General features: G+C 42.3%; 1 protein-coding gene across 1 annotated transcript in view; it reads left to right on the top strand.

Moving 5' to 3' along the window:
- The window catches only part of TEK (TEK receptor tyrosine kinase), a 542,264-nt gene that overhangs the window by 458,942 nt on the left and 64,282 nt on the right, over window positions 1-19,040 (top strand). Inside the window, exons 19-20 of the mRNA XM_085641331.1 lie at window positions 588-658; window positions 16,908-16,948. Coding sequence (XP_085497457.1) covers window positions 588-658; window positions 16,908-16,948 — 112 coding nt within the window. The remainder of the gene's footprint in view (window positions 1-587; window positions 659-16,907; window positions 16,949-19,040) is intronic.

Genomic DNA, 19,040 nt, shown 5'->3' with positions numbered 1-19,040 from the left:
CATGAAAACCGGATCACTCCTGGTCTTCTCACCAGGAATACAATGAGCTTAAGCAACAGTGTTAATTGAAACATTTCTTATAAACTACAATACAATGTTATTTGTTCTACTTCTCACATGGTTTGTATTCTTTAGAAATGTTGCATCTTTGTATATGAACGTATTCTTTTCCTCACTAAATGACAATGTTTTAACATTAATCTCTGAGTAAGTAGAAACATTTGCAGGGTTAAACGAAAACATGTTATGCAACTATTAATCCATATGAAAAAACATGTTCATGGTAGGGTAAGGAAATGTCAGCATTCTTTAGTCATGTCAGCTTTAGCTCAAGAAATGCTATTTTTTCTATGCAGGCCTGGTGGCATAAGTATTGTTGCCTAGTACAATTTGTCTTTTTAACGCATTTATTTTCTTGAGTGTACACGTTAATTCTGCAAGTTACTCCATTATTTTTCACAAAATTGAAAGCGTATCTGCACAATTTCCTCTGTTTAGTATACACAGCGTTATAATATCCTGCACAGTGCTTTCGCTCTTGTGTGAATATACCAACATGTATATTGAATGTTATTTAACTTTGACAGGGGAGGCTTCCAGTTCGATGGATGGCTATTGAGTCCCTGAATTACAGTGTCTACACTTCAAACAGTGACGTGTAAGTATTGCATTCATATCTTTCATTCTCTGATAACATAATGTTGGTACTGCCAACCTTTGCAGTACCATACAGGGAAACCTTCATGCTTACTGTAACTGTTGCCACTGTATTGTACAAGATTTCTATGTACATTTGTGAAATACATTGAATTGCAACTCATGGCAAAACATGCCTAAAACACTACTGGAACCAAGGACGCTAAAGGTCAGCTTTCTTTGATTTGGTGCCTTTTCACTCAGTGTTGTCAAGTAACCATATGGTCGCTGTAGGTGACAGACATCACATGGTAACTTATTGTCTTTCCACGCTGTGCATGAAACACAAAGACCTCTGGGCCACCCTGTCCGAGCCAGTGATCTATATCCCTGCCTTACCTTGTGGTTGTAATTTGTCATCAATTATGTAATTTTAGATGTCATCATTGATGTTATTAATTAATTTATTTATTCAGTGTTTTGTATAGTGCGAACTAGACCCCGTAGGGTATCAGAGCGCTTCACAGTACAGGACATGAAAACACTTTCACTGCAATATTCTGTATAGCAATTGACATATTAAAGTACAATTCAAAACTGTCACAGCCACTTCTCTTGATAAATACTATAACACATTCACAGTAAGTAAGACTAGAGGAACCATGTTGTCAGAGGAAGTAATATTCTGTATAGTGATTGACATATTACTGTACAATTCAAAGTTGTCACAGCCCCTTTTCTTGATAAAATGTTAGCACATTTACAGAGTATGAGACTAGAGGAACCCTATCATCAGTGGAAACAAGAACCTGTTATGAACGAATGAAATTAGTTCTTCGCAAAAAGCGCTTGTGACTTTAAGCTAGTGGATTTAGGCGAGTCTTATATGGTAGTTCTGTCATGGTTACGGTAGGTAGGTATTTCCTCATTAGAAAGATCTTGTTTTTTTTTCTGAATCTTGCGTGGTTTGGTAACCTTCTATTGCCTGGAGGCAGCGAATTCCATATTCTTGGTGCAGCACCTGAGAACGCTCTGTCATAAGTTTTTTATTGGTGGAAAATCGGTGGCTTCAGCACTAGGTTTCTGGCGCTCCTGGATTGTCTGCTTCCCCCCAAAATCTCCAGTTTCTGAGCTAGATATCTTGGTGACTGGAAGTGTAGAGCTTTGTGTGTTATACACGCCAGATTGAGCTGAATTCTGGCTTCATAAGGTAGCCAATTTAGCTCTTTCAAGTGAGGAGAGATATGGTCGAATTTTTTTTCACCCATTATGAGCCTTGTTGCTGCGTTGAGGCCTGCTTTTAGAGGTGCTGTTGCAATTATGGGAAGTCCAGAAAGTGTTGTGCATCCGTATTCTATCCTCGAGATTACTAATGCCTGAACTGCCAATTTGAGGTCTGCCGCTTCGATGAACGGTTTCAATTTCTTAATATAGCTCAGGTGAAATCTTGCATTTTTAACCAAAGTGTTGATGTGTGATTGCATGTTCAGGCTTTGGTCTAACATGATTCCTAGAGATTTGGTTGAATCTGCGATGATAGGGGTGCAGTTAAGTGCGGTGATCAAATTGGTCCATTCTTTTATAACGGGCAGGCTTTTTGCGGGGGAGATTAGGAGGAATTCAATTTTTTTTGCGTTTAGTTTAAGCTGATTGCTTGTTAACCATTGCATCCTCGCCCTTAAAGCCTTGTTCATTGTTCTGATCTCCTCCAAAGAGGAAATCTTAATGTACATCTGAGTGTCGTCAGCGTACATGTGGAAAAGGTTGTTGGCACGCTGAAGTATATCCGTTAGTGGTTCCACATATAAGTTGAAAAGTGAAGTGGAGAGGGTTGATCCTTGTGGGACCCCTATCTGAATAGGGGAGGATGTTGACAGGTTACTATTCATCAGAAATCTTTGTGATCTGTTCCTCAAGTAGGACTTGAACCATTCAAGAACGCTTCCCGAAAGACCCATCCTGTTCTCCGGACGCTCTAGCAGCATTTCTTGGTTAGCTGTGTCGAACACAGATGATAAATCAAGAAGGATTAAAAGACATGCTTTGTTCTGGTCCAGAGCGAGTAGTGCGTCGTCAACTACGTGCAGAATTGCAGTTTCCGTGCTATGATTTGGTCTAAATCCTGATTGGGAATCGTCGTGGAATCTAGATATGTACTGGCTTAGTTGTTGCTGAACACATTTTTCTATCACTTTGGCTAATAGGGGAATGTTGGATACTGGCTGAGAATTGCTAGGTTCAGCGGGATTCTCTGTAATTTTTTTTAAGATGACCTGTCCCATTTTTAGACAGTCAGAGAAAGTCCCTTGAGACAGGGAGCATTGACTATCGATGTCCAGCTGGGGATGATTTCCTGGTCAATGAACGGCACATTTTTTGCCTGGAGTGGATTGTTGTAGGGATTGTTAGGCTTAATGGCCGGTAAGGTTTTAAGGATGTCGTTTTGGTCATATAGAATAAAAGTGGACCATTGAGCTTCGTTTTTGGGCATAGAATGATTGGGCATTGATGAAACACTTGGTTGTGAAGCTTCCCCTGAAGATGCTGCTGTCTTAAGCTCCCGTTCCAAAGATGTGGCCTTTGATGTAAAGTGATTTGCGAATTCTTCACAGCTTATTTGAGATTTTGTTTATTAATAATATCATTTAATTTCAATGATGTCATATTTGAGTCACAAGCTGTGAATGACTGGGGCACAAGTTATTGTTGGGTTATCTAACCATAACTGGCAAATGTCAGTGTGTTTTTAGGTTTTGTTTTGTAACTTTAACTGCAGTTCAAATGTTTTTCCGAGTGAATTCCTGAGGGCTTTTATTTTTATAAATGTAAGTTATAATATATTATATGGGTTCTAGCCACATCTGTATTTTAACTGTGTTTTTTAGGAGAATTTCTAAGTTTTTTGTTTGAATGTACGTTAAAGTTTTATAACCTAAGCCAACCATAACTTCGCTTTAACCTTGTTCTTTGTGTGAGTATGTATAAATCTATCTATCTATCTATCTATCTATCTATCTATCTATCTATCTATCTATCTATCTATCTATCTATCTACTTATAGTTTTAGTGTCATTTGCAGAATTTGCATTAAATTGGTAAACATTTGCACACTCTGAGGGGCAGATTTACAAGATGCGTCACTTTCCCAGCTCCACCCTGAGAAACCCTTGTGCCACTGTGGATGCGGCGTATTTACAATACAGCGGACCATGGCACAAGGATTGACAGATGCGTCAGAAATTCTGACGCATCTGTTTACGCAAAAGTCACACATTGCTGGATTCGTGTCGCAAGCACGACGCAACTCCAGCAATGCAAGGGGAGACTTATCCTCATTGTGCTGCGTCACTTATTACGCCTGCTTGAAGCAGGCGTAAGTATTTGAAGCAGTGGCGTCCTAGAAGTGGCGCAGTGAAATCTTGTAGTTTTCACTGCGTTACTTCTACGAGGCTTTTTTGTATTGGAACATTCAAGCATGCGTAAGTATTTGATGCAGTGGCGTCCTAGAAGTGGCGCAGTGAAATCTTGTAGATTTCACTGCATCACTTCTACGAGGCTTTTTTGCGTTGGAACACCCACCCGGAATACATTATACCTGACGCATGTATAATGTGGCGCAGGGCTTTACAATGTGACGCATCTCCCTAGATGCGCTACGTTGTAAATATGATGCAACCTGGCGCATTGTTTACGGTGCTGCTGCGTCACGGAAGTGACGCAACAGCGACGCAAATGTGTCGCAAGGGGCTTGTAAATCTGCCCCTTAGTATTTTCTGATTTGTGCTGATTTGTCATGGAGGCACAGTTGACCTTTAGAATATTTCTTTTGGTATGTCACGTTTTATACAGATTAACACATCTGCATGAAATATGGCAGAGCCCCTTATCCAGTTTCAGCTTTCTTTGAATATACAGAGTTTCATGCAACTCATTCAATGAGGGGAACAGTTAAAGGGGGAAGGGGGATTTACAAGGAAATAATAATGTATTAATAAGTGTGTCACTGGTTTATGAATCTGCATTATGTTTGACAGGGTGTTAGTGAGTTAAGTCCAAAGCAAGAATCTCAGGCTTCAGAAAGATCTCACAAAGGGGACAACGAAAAAGGGTGGGGAGAGGTTGAAAATCTTTGTTTTTCGAATATCTTTGATCCCTCATCATGAATATTTATGAAACTTGGCCAATCCTAAGCATATTTAAATTACTTTTAATGTATTTACAAGCAGGGACTCACTTAATAAGCCTGCATGGTATTAGACAGTTTGTTAGCAAGTTAAGCCAAGTAGGAGAATCTCAGGTTTCAACCAGATCTGAATGAATGAATACGCATTTGTATAGTGCATGGCTACCCGTATGCATCCCAGCGCTTACTATGACACCTCACTCAGCAGCCACAGCTTAGGGAAAAAGGAAGGTCTTCAGCTGTTTCCTAAAACTAAAACAGTTAGGTTCCAGGTGAATTTGCTCAGGCAGACGGTTCCATAACTTGGCTACATTGTATGAGAACCGACGACCTCCTGAACGAACTCGCTTAATCATAGGCACGATGAGTAAGCGTTTGTGCTTAGATCGCAACATCCTGTTAGGGTGATAAAGTTGGACCAGCGACTGAATCATAGGGGAACCTTTCCCAGAGATGGCTTTGTGAGCAATACACATCGCCTTAAAACTGATTCTGGCCTGAACAGGAAGCCAGTGCAGGGCAGCAAGTGCTGGTGTTGCTGAACTATGTTTGGGGATGTTCATAAGTAGGCGGGCAGCACAGTTCTGGACAATTTGTAACCTGTTGGTAGCACACAAGGGTGCGCCATTTGCATAGTCCAGTCGCAAAAGTATCAGCGCCTGGACTAACACCCGTCTAGCATCCAAAGGAAGAAGGGGGAGAATCTTCCTTATCATCTTGATCTGTCCATAGTAGCTAGCTGCCACCTTACAGGCCTGTTCTTTTAAATCAAGCTTGCAGTCGAGCCAAATTCCCAAGCTCTTAATCTTTGTTTTTGGTACAGGAGGAGGACCCAAACAGCTGGGCCATGAAACATCAATACTGGTGGGAACAGTATGCCCAAGAAGTATAAGTTCAGTTTTTGTTCCATTTAGCTTCAAAACTGACTTGTCCATCCAATCCGAAATCTTTCCCAAACATGATATGAGACCCGGTTCTGATTTGCCCTTCTGGCTAAGAGAAACCACTAATTGTGTGTCGTCCGCATAAGTGACGATCTGGATCTCCCAAGGATCCACCAGTTCAGCTAAAGAAGTAATGTAAATATTGAACATGGTGGGGCTTAACGATGATCCCTGGGGGACTTCACACTGCAAAGGAATATGCTCTGATGCAACTTCGCCTTCAAAGGCATGAAGGTCAAAGCCAAAGGGGTTGGCAAGGTTAAAGGGGCAGTGCACCGTGGGGTTTGCCAGACCCCGTGGGGCACCTCTGCTGCAACAGGTGTGAACAGTGGGTGTTGGTCAGGCCCTGTAGGACCATGCACAATAGGGTCTGCTCTTAGGTCCTGGCTTGAGGCCTGGCCCTGTATTTGGCAAGTTTAGTGCCATTCTGTTTAGGTGGAGTTTCTGTAGTGGAAAGCAAGGAATCTGATGGGAGTTTAAAAGAGAAACACAGTTTTTGGACAACCAGATCAAGTGATCAACCCCTTCATTGATTTGCATTAAAGTCAAAATATCTGTAGCTATAAATATATATATATATATATTCACTGAAAAAACCATAGGTTTCAGGGACGTTATAGTTAGAAATTAGCATTTAAAAAACCTTTGATATTTACTGAAAAAACCATAGGTTTCAGGGACGTTCTAGTTAGTTGGACATTTCACTCATACAAAACCAGTGAAATTCGGCCGTTATAGTTAGTTCACCTACCCATAACTCACGCCCCCGCAATACACTGCTGATGATGTCACATATTACATCATTCATGAGATGGTAAGGCTCCGGGGCAGAGTGGGCTAAAGAACGGTGATGGATTAAATCCAGATCAGTTGACTGGGGGTGAGTGCTTGCAATGTTCAACACTCCGTCCATCATTTCCTTTGGTTTTTGCTTTGTTCGCCATAAGTTGGCAGGGTATGCTCAGACGTGAGTCCCTTGCTCACTTTGCCACTGGATTCAAGCAAGCCTGGCTGAAGACGGCTGAAATGCTAGAAACCGGTCCTAAGAAGCTTGTTTCCGGTCCAGGGAAGACATGGCTTGGCAGTTCGGGCTGGACTGTTCCCATGAGGCACAGGGTCAGACTGATTTGCATATGGCCATGTCTGAACTGGGGTGGCAGAGTGGGCTAAAGAACAGTGATGGATTAAACCCAGATCAGTTGACTGGGGGTGAGTGCTTGCAATGTTCAACACTCCATCCATCATTTCCTTTGGTTTTTGCTTTGTTCGCCATAAGTTGGCAGGGTATGCTCAGACGTGAGTCCCTTGCTCACTTTGCCACTGGATTCAAGCAAGCCTGGCTGAAGACGGCTGAAATGCCAGAAACCGGTCCTAGGAAGCTTGTTTCCGGTCCAGGGAAGACATGGCTTGGCAGTTCGGGCTGGACTGTTCCCATGAGGCACAGGGTCAGACTGATTTGCATATGGCCATGTCTGAACTGGGGTGGCAGAGTGGGCTAAAGAACGGTGATGGATTAAACCCAGATCAGTTGACTGGGGGTGAGTGCTTGCAATGTTCAACACTCCGTCCATCATTTCCTTTGGTTTTTGCTTTGTTCGCCATAAGTTGGCAGGGTATGCTCAGACGTGAGTCCCTTGCTCACTTTGCCACTGGATTCAAGCAAGCCTGGCTGAAGACGGCTGAAATGCCAGAAACCGGTCCTAGGAAGCTTGTTTCCGGTCCAGGGAAGACATGGCTTGGCAGTTCGGGCTGGACTGTTCCCATGAGGCACAGGGTCAGACTGATTTGCATATGGCCCTGTCTGAACTGTGGTGGCAGAGTGGGCTAAAGAACGGTGATGGATTAAACCCAGATCAGTTGACTGGGGGTGAGTGCTTGCAATGTTCAACACTCCGTCCATCATTTCCTTTGGTTTTTGCTTTGTTCGCCATAAGTTGGCAGGGTATGCTCAGACGTGAGTCCCTTGCTCACTTTGCCACTGGATTCAAGCAAGCCTGGCTGAAGACGGCTGAAATGCCAGAAACCGGTCCTAGGAAGCTTGTTTCCGGTCCAGGGAAGACATGGCTTGGCAGTTCGGGCTGGACTGTTCCCATGAGGCACAGGGTCAGACTGATTTGCATATGGCCCTGTCTGAACTGGGGTGGCAGAGTGGGCTAAAGAACGGTGATGGATTAAACCCAGATCAGTTGACTGGGGGTGAGTGCTTGCAATGTTCAACACTCCGTCCATCATTTCCTTTGGTTTTTGCTTTGTTGGCCATAAGTTGGCAGGGTATGCTCAGACGTGAGTCCCTTGCTCACTTTGCCACTGGATTCAAGCAAGCCTGGCTGAAGACGGCTGAAATGCCAGAAACCGGTCCTAGGAAGCTTGTTTCCGGTCCAGAGAAGACATGGCTTGGCAGTTCGGGCTGGACTGTTCCCATGAGGCACAGGGTCAGACTGATTTGCATATGGCCATGTCTGAACTGGGGTGGCAGAGTGGGCTAAAGAACGGTGATGGATTAAACCCAGAGCAGTTGACTGGGGGTGAGTGCTTGCAATGTTCAACACTCCGTCCATCATTTCCTTTGGTTTTTGCAAGGCTCCGGGGACCCCATCCCCCGGGGCCTGGCCTCCTTTTACCTCGGTTACCGAGTCACAAGATGGCTGCCAACACATTCTGGTTTGGAGTGTTGGCAACCAATTAGAATGAAGCTCGTGAGGAGTCGCGACTCTTTCTCGGTGCTCAGATACATACATTTTTAGTTTTTCAATTTCTCAGCAACTACTGAACGGATTTATGCCATTTAAAAAAAAAGGTCGCTTTCTGGACCAAGACCTACCGTTTTTGCTAAATTTGGTGTAATTCCGTTCAGCAGTTCGGGCTGTAGCTGTGTCTAAAGTTCCTATGGAAATTAACATGGGGGAAACGGGTTTTGGGACCCCCCTTTTTTATCAGCTCTCGCTTGATTAAACACCCCTAAAATTTCAAGACAGGAGCTGATCTGAGTGAACCATTAGTTTTGAAAATTTCGTGAAGATTCATCAAACGGCGCCAAAGATATTTGCAAAAGAAAAAACGCTTTTTGAAAAGAAACAAGGTCCTAACTATAACTACCTACTGGCGACCGCCAGTAGGTAATATATATAATAATATATATGTGATCAATATAAATGTGATCAAGGCCGCAGTCCGGCGGCCGAAACGTGCCATTTGGACCTCGATGTTGCAAAAAAGAACATTCCTATACCTTCGCTACTGAAGTCTGTGCCCTTGTGTTGCGCCGCTGAGTCTTGAATACTTTGGGATTTTGTTTGGATTTGGATATATAAGAGGATTCTTAACAGAAATTGTCACATCTTGAAAACTGATATGATTATCAGTGCAGATATACCTAATGTACCGTTGGTGACTTTCAAAAAAGCTAGAGCTATCAAAGACATGCTGGTTCATAGTTATCAAGCCAAGGATATGCCTATAGCAGGGACTTTGAAAGAGATGCAGGGGTTTTTCCTGTGCGGCAAGAGTAAAGCTTGCAAGCACAGCAAAAGGGTTCTGGGATACAATATTCCGGAAACCACAGTCAAAAGGAATATAACTAAGTTTATAACCTGTAATACTGCTTATGCTGTGTATTGTTTAGTGTGCCCATGCGGACTAAGATACGTGGGTAGTACCGTCCACCCAGTGAAGGTCCGCATTTTGGAGCATCTACGTGCCATCTCTAAGCAAGATCAAGCGTATCCTGTGGCAAGGCATTTTGCCAGCATGCACCAAAGCAACATGGATCTGTTGATGTTCTTTGGCCTTGACCATGTTCCTGCTAAAATCAGAGGTGGGGACAGAATTCAAAGGCTACGGAGACTAGAGTCTCGTTTTATCATTGATTTACAGACCAAAACCCCGAAAGGGCTCAATAGCGGGGAAGAATTGGTAGTGCAACTAGGTAATTAGTTGCTACTTATGGGTTTGCTTTGTGTGTATTTAAGATGTCTATATGACATGATCTAAGATAACTGTTATTTAACTGTTTTGCTTGCAGGCATTATTGGGCTTTAGCTGCCGATATACGGCACTATAATTTTGGGTGGATCCTTTGAAAGAAAAGACATTTTGGAATACTCATTTGTTTTCACCAAGTTATGTAATAGGCAATTCGTCATAAATGTAAAAAGATGAAGCCCAATAAATGAGCACTTGGCTGATACACGGCGGGATTGTTTACTGATAGTGGATTCATATTGGTATCTGCAATTGCCTACTAATAACAAATTAATTGTTAAAGTGATACAGATGATGGCAATGTATTTTCGAAAATGTTTGGCCGATATACGGCGGTATAATGTTAACCAGCCTCATTCCAATACTGCTTGATATGGTACTGTCATGTTAACATCAGGACATTTAAAGATGGCGCTCAAAGAAAAGTGAGCTAGGGTCGTTCTTTCATGTCCATTGCAACCATGGAAACTATTTAAAAATGGGCGCCGCTGCCGTGTCAGTAACACCAACGAAGGCGCGAATGCCGAAACGCGTTTGTTGTTGCTAAAAAGAAAATAAAGTCTTCTTTGGAATTTGCCCCGTGAGTGCTGGCTTGTGTTCTGGTAACAGGAGCATTGGAGTGTATGTATATATATAAGATAGATAGATAGATAGATAGTTAGATAGATAGATAGATAGATAGATAGATAGATAGATAGATAGATAGATAGATAGATAGATAGATAGATAGATAGATAGATAGATAGATAGATAGATAGATAGATAGAAACACATCATTAAATTCAAACATATCTCGCCACTTTAAGGGAAGACACACACTCAAATCCTTAGGGCATTTCCATGTATTCACAGACAGTATTTGTAAACAAAAACGCGTTTCGGCTGATCACACGGCCTTTGTAAACCTGAAGTCAACCACTTTCTTGCACAGTTAAATGCTCTTCACAGGTGTTGCCACTTACATAAATATGAAAGAGTTAATTTCGTTTTCGTAATTCTTCAAATAGTTAAACGTCACAATACTATCATTTGGTAACTACGCTTTAGGAAAGCAAAATTAAAACCATCTGCTATTTTTCAACAGTTCTTGCAGTATAAATACAGCCATTATCACCAATTTTTTGTGCTGGTTTTGTGAGCTTTGCGTTTTCCTAGTAAAATCCTTAATAACATCACAGTTCCTTTTATATAGCAACATCCAGGCACCAAGCAGTGTTTTTCTCACATCAGTGTTTCTGTATTGTTGTACTAGGCAGAAATTTGACCTTAACACTGTAGTTCTAAATGTGTCAATGCGTGCCTATTAGTACAGTTGTTCCAACTAACATCTGTTATTGGTCCACATTTATTTTCACAACCAGGGCATAAATAAACATGAACATAGATAAATGAAGTACCACCCCTGTACATTATAAGGATATTGCAAGTCACAGACAGGGCTACCCGGATTATGCTGCAGGGGAGGCCCAAATTAAGGGGCAGGGTTAACTGAATTATGCAGCAAGAAAAGGCAAATTATTCAGTGTAATGAGGCACATTCTGTGATTACTTAATTATCTTAAATCTTTACACTTGTAAAAACTGTCTGAGTATAGGTGGCACCTCATTAGTACAAGTTTACCACATAAATATAGCAATAAGCAACAGAAAGTCAATCTTTGTAAAGGGCCTTCCACTGTGTGGCAACATGTGTTGCTGCATTTTTAGTAACTTTTGAACCATTTGAGCTAGAAACCAATCTCTTTATTTTTAGTTAACTTCTGAAGATTATGCAGCAGACGATGGATTATGTGGCAAATCAACAATTATGCAAAAAATACTGCGGCTGCGCAATTGCATTTTTCCAATGACCCTATTCATAGAGTAGTTCTGTGACCATTTAGAGGAGTGAGACTGCGTTCCTTTATAACGCCATGGAACTCGATGTGATTTGCAATATGCTTTTAACATATACCAGAGTATTTTATTCCTTATAATATAGCACTATACCATTACCCCTTCCCAAAAAATGTGAACCCCTTGGGCCCGATTCACAGAACTAACTTAAGACAAAATCCTAAACTTACTACTTTTGGTATTCACAGAAGTTAGGATTTTGTCTTAAGTTTGTCTTAAGACAAACTTAAGACAGACTTAAGACAGACTTAAGACAGACTTAAGACAGACTTAAGACAGACTTGAGACAGACTTGAGACAGACTTGAGACAGACATAAGACAAACTTAAGACAGACTTAAGACAGACTTAAGTTAGGATTTTGTCTTAAGTCTGTCTTAAGTCTGTCTTAAGTCTGTCTTAAGACAAACTTAATCCTAACTTCTGTGAATACCAAAAGTAGTAAGTTTAGGATTTTGTCTTAAGTTAGTTCTGTGAATCGGCCCCCTTGCCTCTTTCTACTTCACATGAAGGAGTATATTTTCAAATATGGTAAACAAATGTAGTGACAAATGAAACTGACCAATATATACAAGAAGTATTTTTGCAAACACAGATGCAGTTTAACCGCCTGACTGCTAGGGCTTTCCTCCCCTGGTGCTAAGCCCTTTTTTAATGTTAGGGGTACCTCAAGTTTAAACCTTTGTAACTCTTTTTTTCTCCCACAAAAAAGTATCCACGCCAAAATTGTATCCATTTTACTCAACATCCTGGGGATTCGAAAGGTACCCAGGGTTTGTAGATTCCCCTGAAATGAACCTAGAAAATTTAAGTATTTTGTTTTTTGTGTGGAAACAATGAGACAAATGTGCTGTGCAAGAAAGTGTATGTTTTCCCCCCAAATATAGATACAATAAAAAGTTTTCTGTGCTAGGATTACCATCTTCCCAGCTTTCAGAAACAGAGTTGTATCGGAACATTTTTACCACCGTTTTTCTAAGAGGTAGTTCATTTTTCCTAATTTATGTAGTTTCAAACTGTTTGCACTTTGAGGTGGAAACAGATGTGAAACCCCTGAGGAATCCCGGAAAGCTTTATATTTTGGACACGTAGACAAAATGATGAATCCAGTAAGGTGTCTTTGCGTAGACCACTCCAAGTTTTCTCTAAGAAACTTACTGTTGAACTATAAACATAATGAAAATGAGGAGGAAAAAACAGGCGTTTGTGACAACGTTTTCATCTGTAACTTCTTGTTACAATAGCCGATTTACAAACGCAATAAACTGTTACGTCAGACAGACTCTTCTGGTTGTGGTGATATATAAGGTTTGTACGTTCTCCTAAAAATGTGAAACCCAGAGCCAACAACCAAGCTGCACCTTACAAAGATTTTCCACTGTTTACTGACTATACAGCAATTCATATGATAAAGAATGAAAAAATTAGTATGAAGAAATGTTATGTTATGTTAAGACGGATTTATAAAGCGCTCGGCTACTCAAAAAGAGTGTCCTGGCGCTAAAGTAACCTGCCTGACAACAAACACTCACACACGACCTAATGACCTGTCAAGGTGACACAAAACGGTCTAAAGAAGAAACAACCAGGTCTTGAGATGCTTTCTGAAACTAAGGAGTTCAGATTCGCCTCTGAGGGCCAGAGGGAGGGTATACCATAACTGACTGACAATCACCTGAAAGGATCGCCCACCCTTCCTGGTTAGAAAAAATTTAGGAAACTGAAGCAGATAAAGAGTGGAAGATCTTAAGGTCCTCACAGGGCAGAATGGAATGATTCTCTTTTTAAGGTACGAGGCCCCCATGTCATGACGTGCTTTGAAAGCAAGGACCTATGCCTTAAAATGGATTCTAGGTTCCATTCTGAGCCAGTGGAGAGTTTTAAAAATGCTGGACAAATGTGTCCTAGGGCACACCCTCATGACAGCCCTGGCTGCGGCATTCTGGACCAGTTGCAGATGGTACAGTAAAAATTTTGGAATACCCAAATAAAGAACATTTGCGTAATCCAATCTGGAAATGATGAGAGCCTGGACAACGGTTTGTCTATGGGGCATAGAGAGAAGGGAGAGAAAGTTCCTCATCATTTTAAGAAGCCTAAAACCAGTGCCTGTCACAGATTTCACCTGAGGTTGCATGGAGAGATCAGAATCCAATAAGACTCCAAGATTTTTCACTGTAGTTACAGGATTGGGTGGAGGAGGCTGATCCTGAGGCCACAAATTTCTCCATTCGTCCCCAGGGGTGTGTCCGAAAAAAATAATTTCAGTCTTAGCCTAATTGCAGGCCAACTGGTTCAAATGAGACCATCCAAAAATGTTAGACAAACATTCCCTGATTAGAGATTCGTTAAAAGGTTCATCTTTCCCATAAGTAAACAGAATTTGAGAGTCGTCTGCATATGTTAAAATTTTGGCTCCAAATTTTTTAGCGAGAGGGGCCAGTGGGGTCATATATATATTAAAAAGGGTAGGGCTCAGCACAGAGCCCTGGGGTACTCCCACATTTAATTGGGGAATAACAGCCGAAAAAGGAGGAGACCAAATAGATTGTTGACGCTCTTGAAGGAAAGAGGAGAACCAGTTAAAAACCGTGCCCCGCATGCCACACTCCCTCAATCTCTGAAGGAGGCGGTCATGGGGCACAACTGCTTTACCTCCTCTGTCCAGAGTGAACTTAATGCTTTCAGAGATTTCTAACAGAGCTGTCTCCGTACTATGATTTGCTCTAAAGCCAGATTGGCTCGCATGAAGAGCATTGGTGGTTTCTAAATGCTTAGTAGTTACTGCATTCACATATTATTCCAGGGTTTTAGCAAAAAAAGGAAGCAGTGTGATAGGCCTATAGTTGTTAGTAGTTGCTGGATCGGCCGTGGGTTTTTTTAAGAGAGGAAGTACCTTCCCCCGTTTCAATCTCGCAGGGACGGTGCCAGTGCTCAATGACAGATTCAGCACATGATTGGCGGCCGGATTTACAACTTCTGCAACAGATGCCAATATTTTAGCAGGACACGGGTCAGAAGGCGAGCCAGATTTCAATATTCTCATAATAGTTAAGGAGGCCACCAGGGACAACGGCGGAAATTCTTCCAGTACGTCCGTCTGGGGGCCACCAGAAAACTCAGAGAGACTCGCTGAGTCAGACTGTGGGGACACAGCAAAAGAGTCCTGAATGGCCTTGATCTTGTTATAAAAAAATGTGGCAATATTTGCGGTCCATTCGGCAGTGGGAGGGAAAGGATTCTGGGTAACACCTGGGGCAGTAAAGTCTTTCACTACTTTAAAAAGAGCCTTACTGCAGTTGTTAGCGGACTCCATTTTATTTCCCAGAAACCTTTTCTTCTCGTTGCGGACCCTCAAAAAGTGTGCTTTAAGAGCCTGTTTATAAATGAGCTTGCTCTAGGGAAGATAATTTTTCCTCCAAGAGCGTTCAAGGCATTTACAGGCTTTTTTGCTCTGCCTCAGTTCCTCCGAGAACCAGGGGGCCGAGGGGCTATTCTGCGTGCCCTGTGTGCTTTGGGAGGAGCAAGGTAGAGTGTCCATGTATAAAGCCAGTTATCAAGAGTGGCTACTGCATCCTCAAGAAAGCTTTCTACTGGAATAGGGTGTTGAATTAAAATTTCCGCTAAGGTAGCAGGGGTAATATTTTTAAAAGATCGGGTTTCCTTAGATTGCGTGTTGGGTAGTGGCCATAGCTTATGGCCTTCAACAGATATCCAAAAGGTGATCAAAAAGTGATCTGACCAGGTCAGAGCTAAAGGTTTATCAAGCTCAATGGTATGGGAGGAAAAAATCTGATCTAAGGTGTGGCCTTTATCATGCGTTGGGGAGAAAACAAAAGGAGGCATGTCAAATGTATTGAACAATTCACATAACTTTTTCGCTTCCAGATTGGTGTTCTGATCAAAATGCAAATTGAAATCACCCAATACCATGCACTGTTTATATCTAGCAACGATGGGGGCCATAGCCGTGGTGATAGATTCTACAAAACAGCCCTCCGAGCCCGGTGGTCTGTAAATAAGTATACCTGCCACAGACTGATGTGCGAAACCTATGTATATCTGAAATCTATACGAGATACTGAGTTTAGGAACAGTTGCTATTTGTACACGTCTCCAGTTTTGACAATCCATACTATCTTGTGATTCAGAGGGTATTTTGTAAAATCTCTTATTGCACACTGGCTTACATTTGGAAGCCAAAAATGCTGAGAAATTCTGATTTGTAATAACAAATGTTCTACTATTCTATGTTCTCACATGGCTACGGATAAAAATGTGACCCCACGTATGTGGCTGGACCTATCATCTACAAGCACAAAACATCCCAAAACACGACCTGGAGACATCCCATTTTACCCAGCAAAATCAATGCTTTTCTTTTTACAATGAGGGTAGCTGTGGATTTTGGGCCCTAGCTGAACTGCCATACAGGGAAATCTACCTACCATACCCAGACAACTCTAAAACCTAGTCACCCAGGGGAGTACAGGGTGGTGTGACTTGTGTGGTTCTTACAATGTGTTGTAACCCAGAACTCCTTTTTTTGAAGGAAAGTTTCAGAATCTGCAAATGCCCTACCGACTGGCATTCCCACATGTCTCTCGCTAAAAATTGTGCTCCACATATGTGGGTGGGACTAGCGCCCTCAATAGGAAGGGACAAAAAACACAACATAGACACATCAAATTTTCCATTCAAAACTGATCCTCTTTTGCCATTTGGCCAGCTTTAAATGTTGCACCCTAGTTCAGCTGGCACCCAGGGAGACCTACATAAATCCGAGTCATTTCTGAAAACTAGACACTGGGGGAGTCCCAGATGATGGAACTCATGAGGATCAAATTAGGTTTTTTAATCAGAAGCACTTGCAAACTTCAAACTTCGATTAACAGCACACTTCCCTCACATTGCTTTTAAGGAAAGTTCCAGAATCTGCGGGGATCCACACATTTCCTACCACCCTGATTTCCAATACGTCTCCCAATACAAATGGTACGCCACTTATGTGGGTAGGCCAAACGACATTAACACATAATTCACCATTTGGCGTTGCAGCGTGCGCAATGTAATTCATTTTATTTATTTATGTACTTACCTTGGTTTGGCCATATGCTGGAGTTTACTACCCCCCACCATGCCCTCCCCCGCCCCCACCACCCCGCCTGTCTGCTGACCTACGTGACACCAAGAAACTGCAAATGTTTCCGGAAATGCATTGATCATTTGTTGCACACTTATTATAAACCATTTCTCTGTTTTATGCAGGTGGTCATACGGAGTGTTATTGTGGGAAATTGTAAGCTTGGGTGAGTACATAGTAATTGAAATTAAATATCAAACAATTGTTGGATATGTGTAGAAATACCATATCATCTTAATGTGGCAAATCTATCTGAAAGATACTTAGTGGTAAAATTGGTCATATTATGCTAATTATCCCGTGTGGTCCCATAATTTACATGTGAGCAAGCCCACAAACATCTTCAGGCAAGTACTATAATAGGTGATGAAAACATACACCCAAGTCCAATATCAACAGTTGACCTTGTTTTACAAAACAACCTGAGCTATTAAAAAACAAAAATATATATTACTGACTATAAAATACTTATGCTCACATTTCCTAATTTTCCTCTCAGCGCACTGCGCAGCATTCAAAGTTTCCTGTTTTACCCAAGCGTAAACACACAGTGCAGCACCATATCTACCAAGATTGGCCTGCGGCTGGTGCCATCCTCTGCGCTGGCTCACAATCAGCCCTGCGCAATGCACAGGCAAGCAGCATGGTGAACAGGTGAGTGTGCACTGCCTAGCACAGGATTTGTACTGGAGACATGTCCTTCCAGTAAGATGTCCACTGAATAGGCAACCTCAAAAAGTTCCCAAGCACTGGATGTATGTAGTGCACTGCAGTACTTCTAGGGCCATATCATCAAGGACCGAGTTAAATTTATCGCCGCTTTAAAACTGCCGCTAAAGCGGCGATAATGGGCTTGATAATATGCCCTTGAGAATTCCAATTGAAGTCCATGTTCTGGTGTGAACATGGGCTTCTATTGGAATTCTCCAGGGCATATTATCAAGTCCATCATCGCCGCTTTAGCGGCAGTTTTCTGCCGCTAAACCGGCGATAATTTAACGCCGTCCTTGATAATATGCCCCTTCATCTGGTTTTCACCACCTCCAAGTAGACATTTGTTTCTGAAACAAAACCTGCTATTCCCGAATCCCGAATCTTCCCCTGAAGGGTATCTCCACGCTGCGGCAATACCTAGAGCAGCAAGGAAGAAAATCAGAAAAGTGCAGTTTTCAGAAGTTTACGAAATCGTAAATATTTGACACAGTTCCGAAGAGGACTGGGGAGTGAATTCCATAGGGAGGGGACCAGATAGTAAAAAGATTTTTTCCCGGTGCGGGATTTCTTTATGCGGGGTACCAGAAGGAATGATTAAGAGCTAGATCGTAGAGTTCTGGGAGGGAGGTAGCTGCTATGGCTATTTTAGCAGATTGGGCTTTGCTTCAAAACCTTTGGGTGTTTGCCTTAATCTCTCCAAGTGACGCCCTCTTGAAACAAAACAACACAAAGTGGCGCAAACTCTGTTTTTGCGTTGTGAAAAGTTACCTCTGCATTGCAAAATGCCCATAGTGCTGGATATTAGAAAGCGTAAGCCTCTTTGCGTCCTGCTAATGCTGGTGCAAACCCTTAGTAAACCTGGGCTGCTGTAATGTTGCGTTACAAGTATAGCAGCACTGCTGAGAAGTGTTGGTACTGTCCCACAAAACGAATGGCAGTACTTTTGGGTGTGCTGGCACTCTTCCGTTTTGTCCCGGAATTAACATCACACCAATACTGTAAAGTGTTTGTATTTATTAATGCCCCGGGTACTTACCGGTAATCTTCATTACTCCGAGTCCTAGTCTTCCTCGCCACAGTAATACAAATGAGCCTCCGGCTCCACACAGAACTCCAAGTAAAATAAAAGAGCAGCGCTCTAGTCTCCCCTCCCTCCTCCAACATGGCCCCCAGTGGCTTCAGCCAATCCCATAAAGGGATACAAACCAGTCAGCCCGATCTGATAATCAAAGCCGCAGACATGAAGCCACCACCAGGGCCGGGAGGGAAGGGAAATTATACTGTGGCGAGGAAGACTAGGACTCGGAGTAATGAAGATTACCGGTAAGTAACCGGGGCATTACCTCCTCGTCCAGTCTTCCTCGCCACAGTAATACAAATGACCCGATACCAAAGCAATCAGCTTCATGTAAGGAAATAGACCACACCAATAGTGCAGTGAAAACAAAATTTAATACACAGAGGTACAGCAATCAAAAAGAGAACCTCTCAAGTCACCCCCGCAGTCAGAACAGAAGATGCAAATGAAACAGAACCCCCACCCC

This window comes from Triturus cristatus, chromosome 2_2 (assembly GCF_964204655.1).
Source record: "Triturus cristatus chromosome 2_2, aTriCri1.1, whole genome shotgun sequence".
Lineage (NCBI taxonomy): Eukaryota > Metazoa > Chordata > Amphibia > Caudata > Salamandridae > Triturus > Triturus cristatus.
This window is presented reverse-complemented; position numbering and strand designations above follow the sequence as displayed.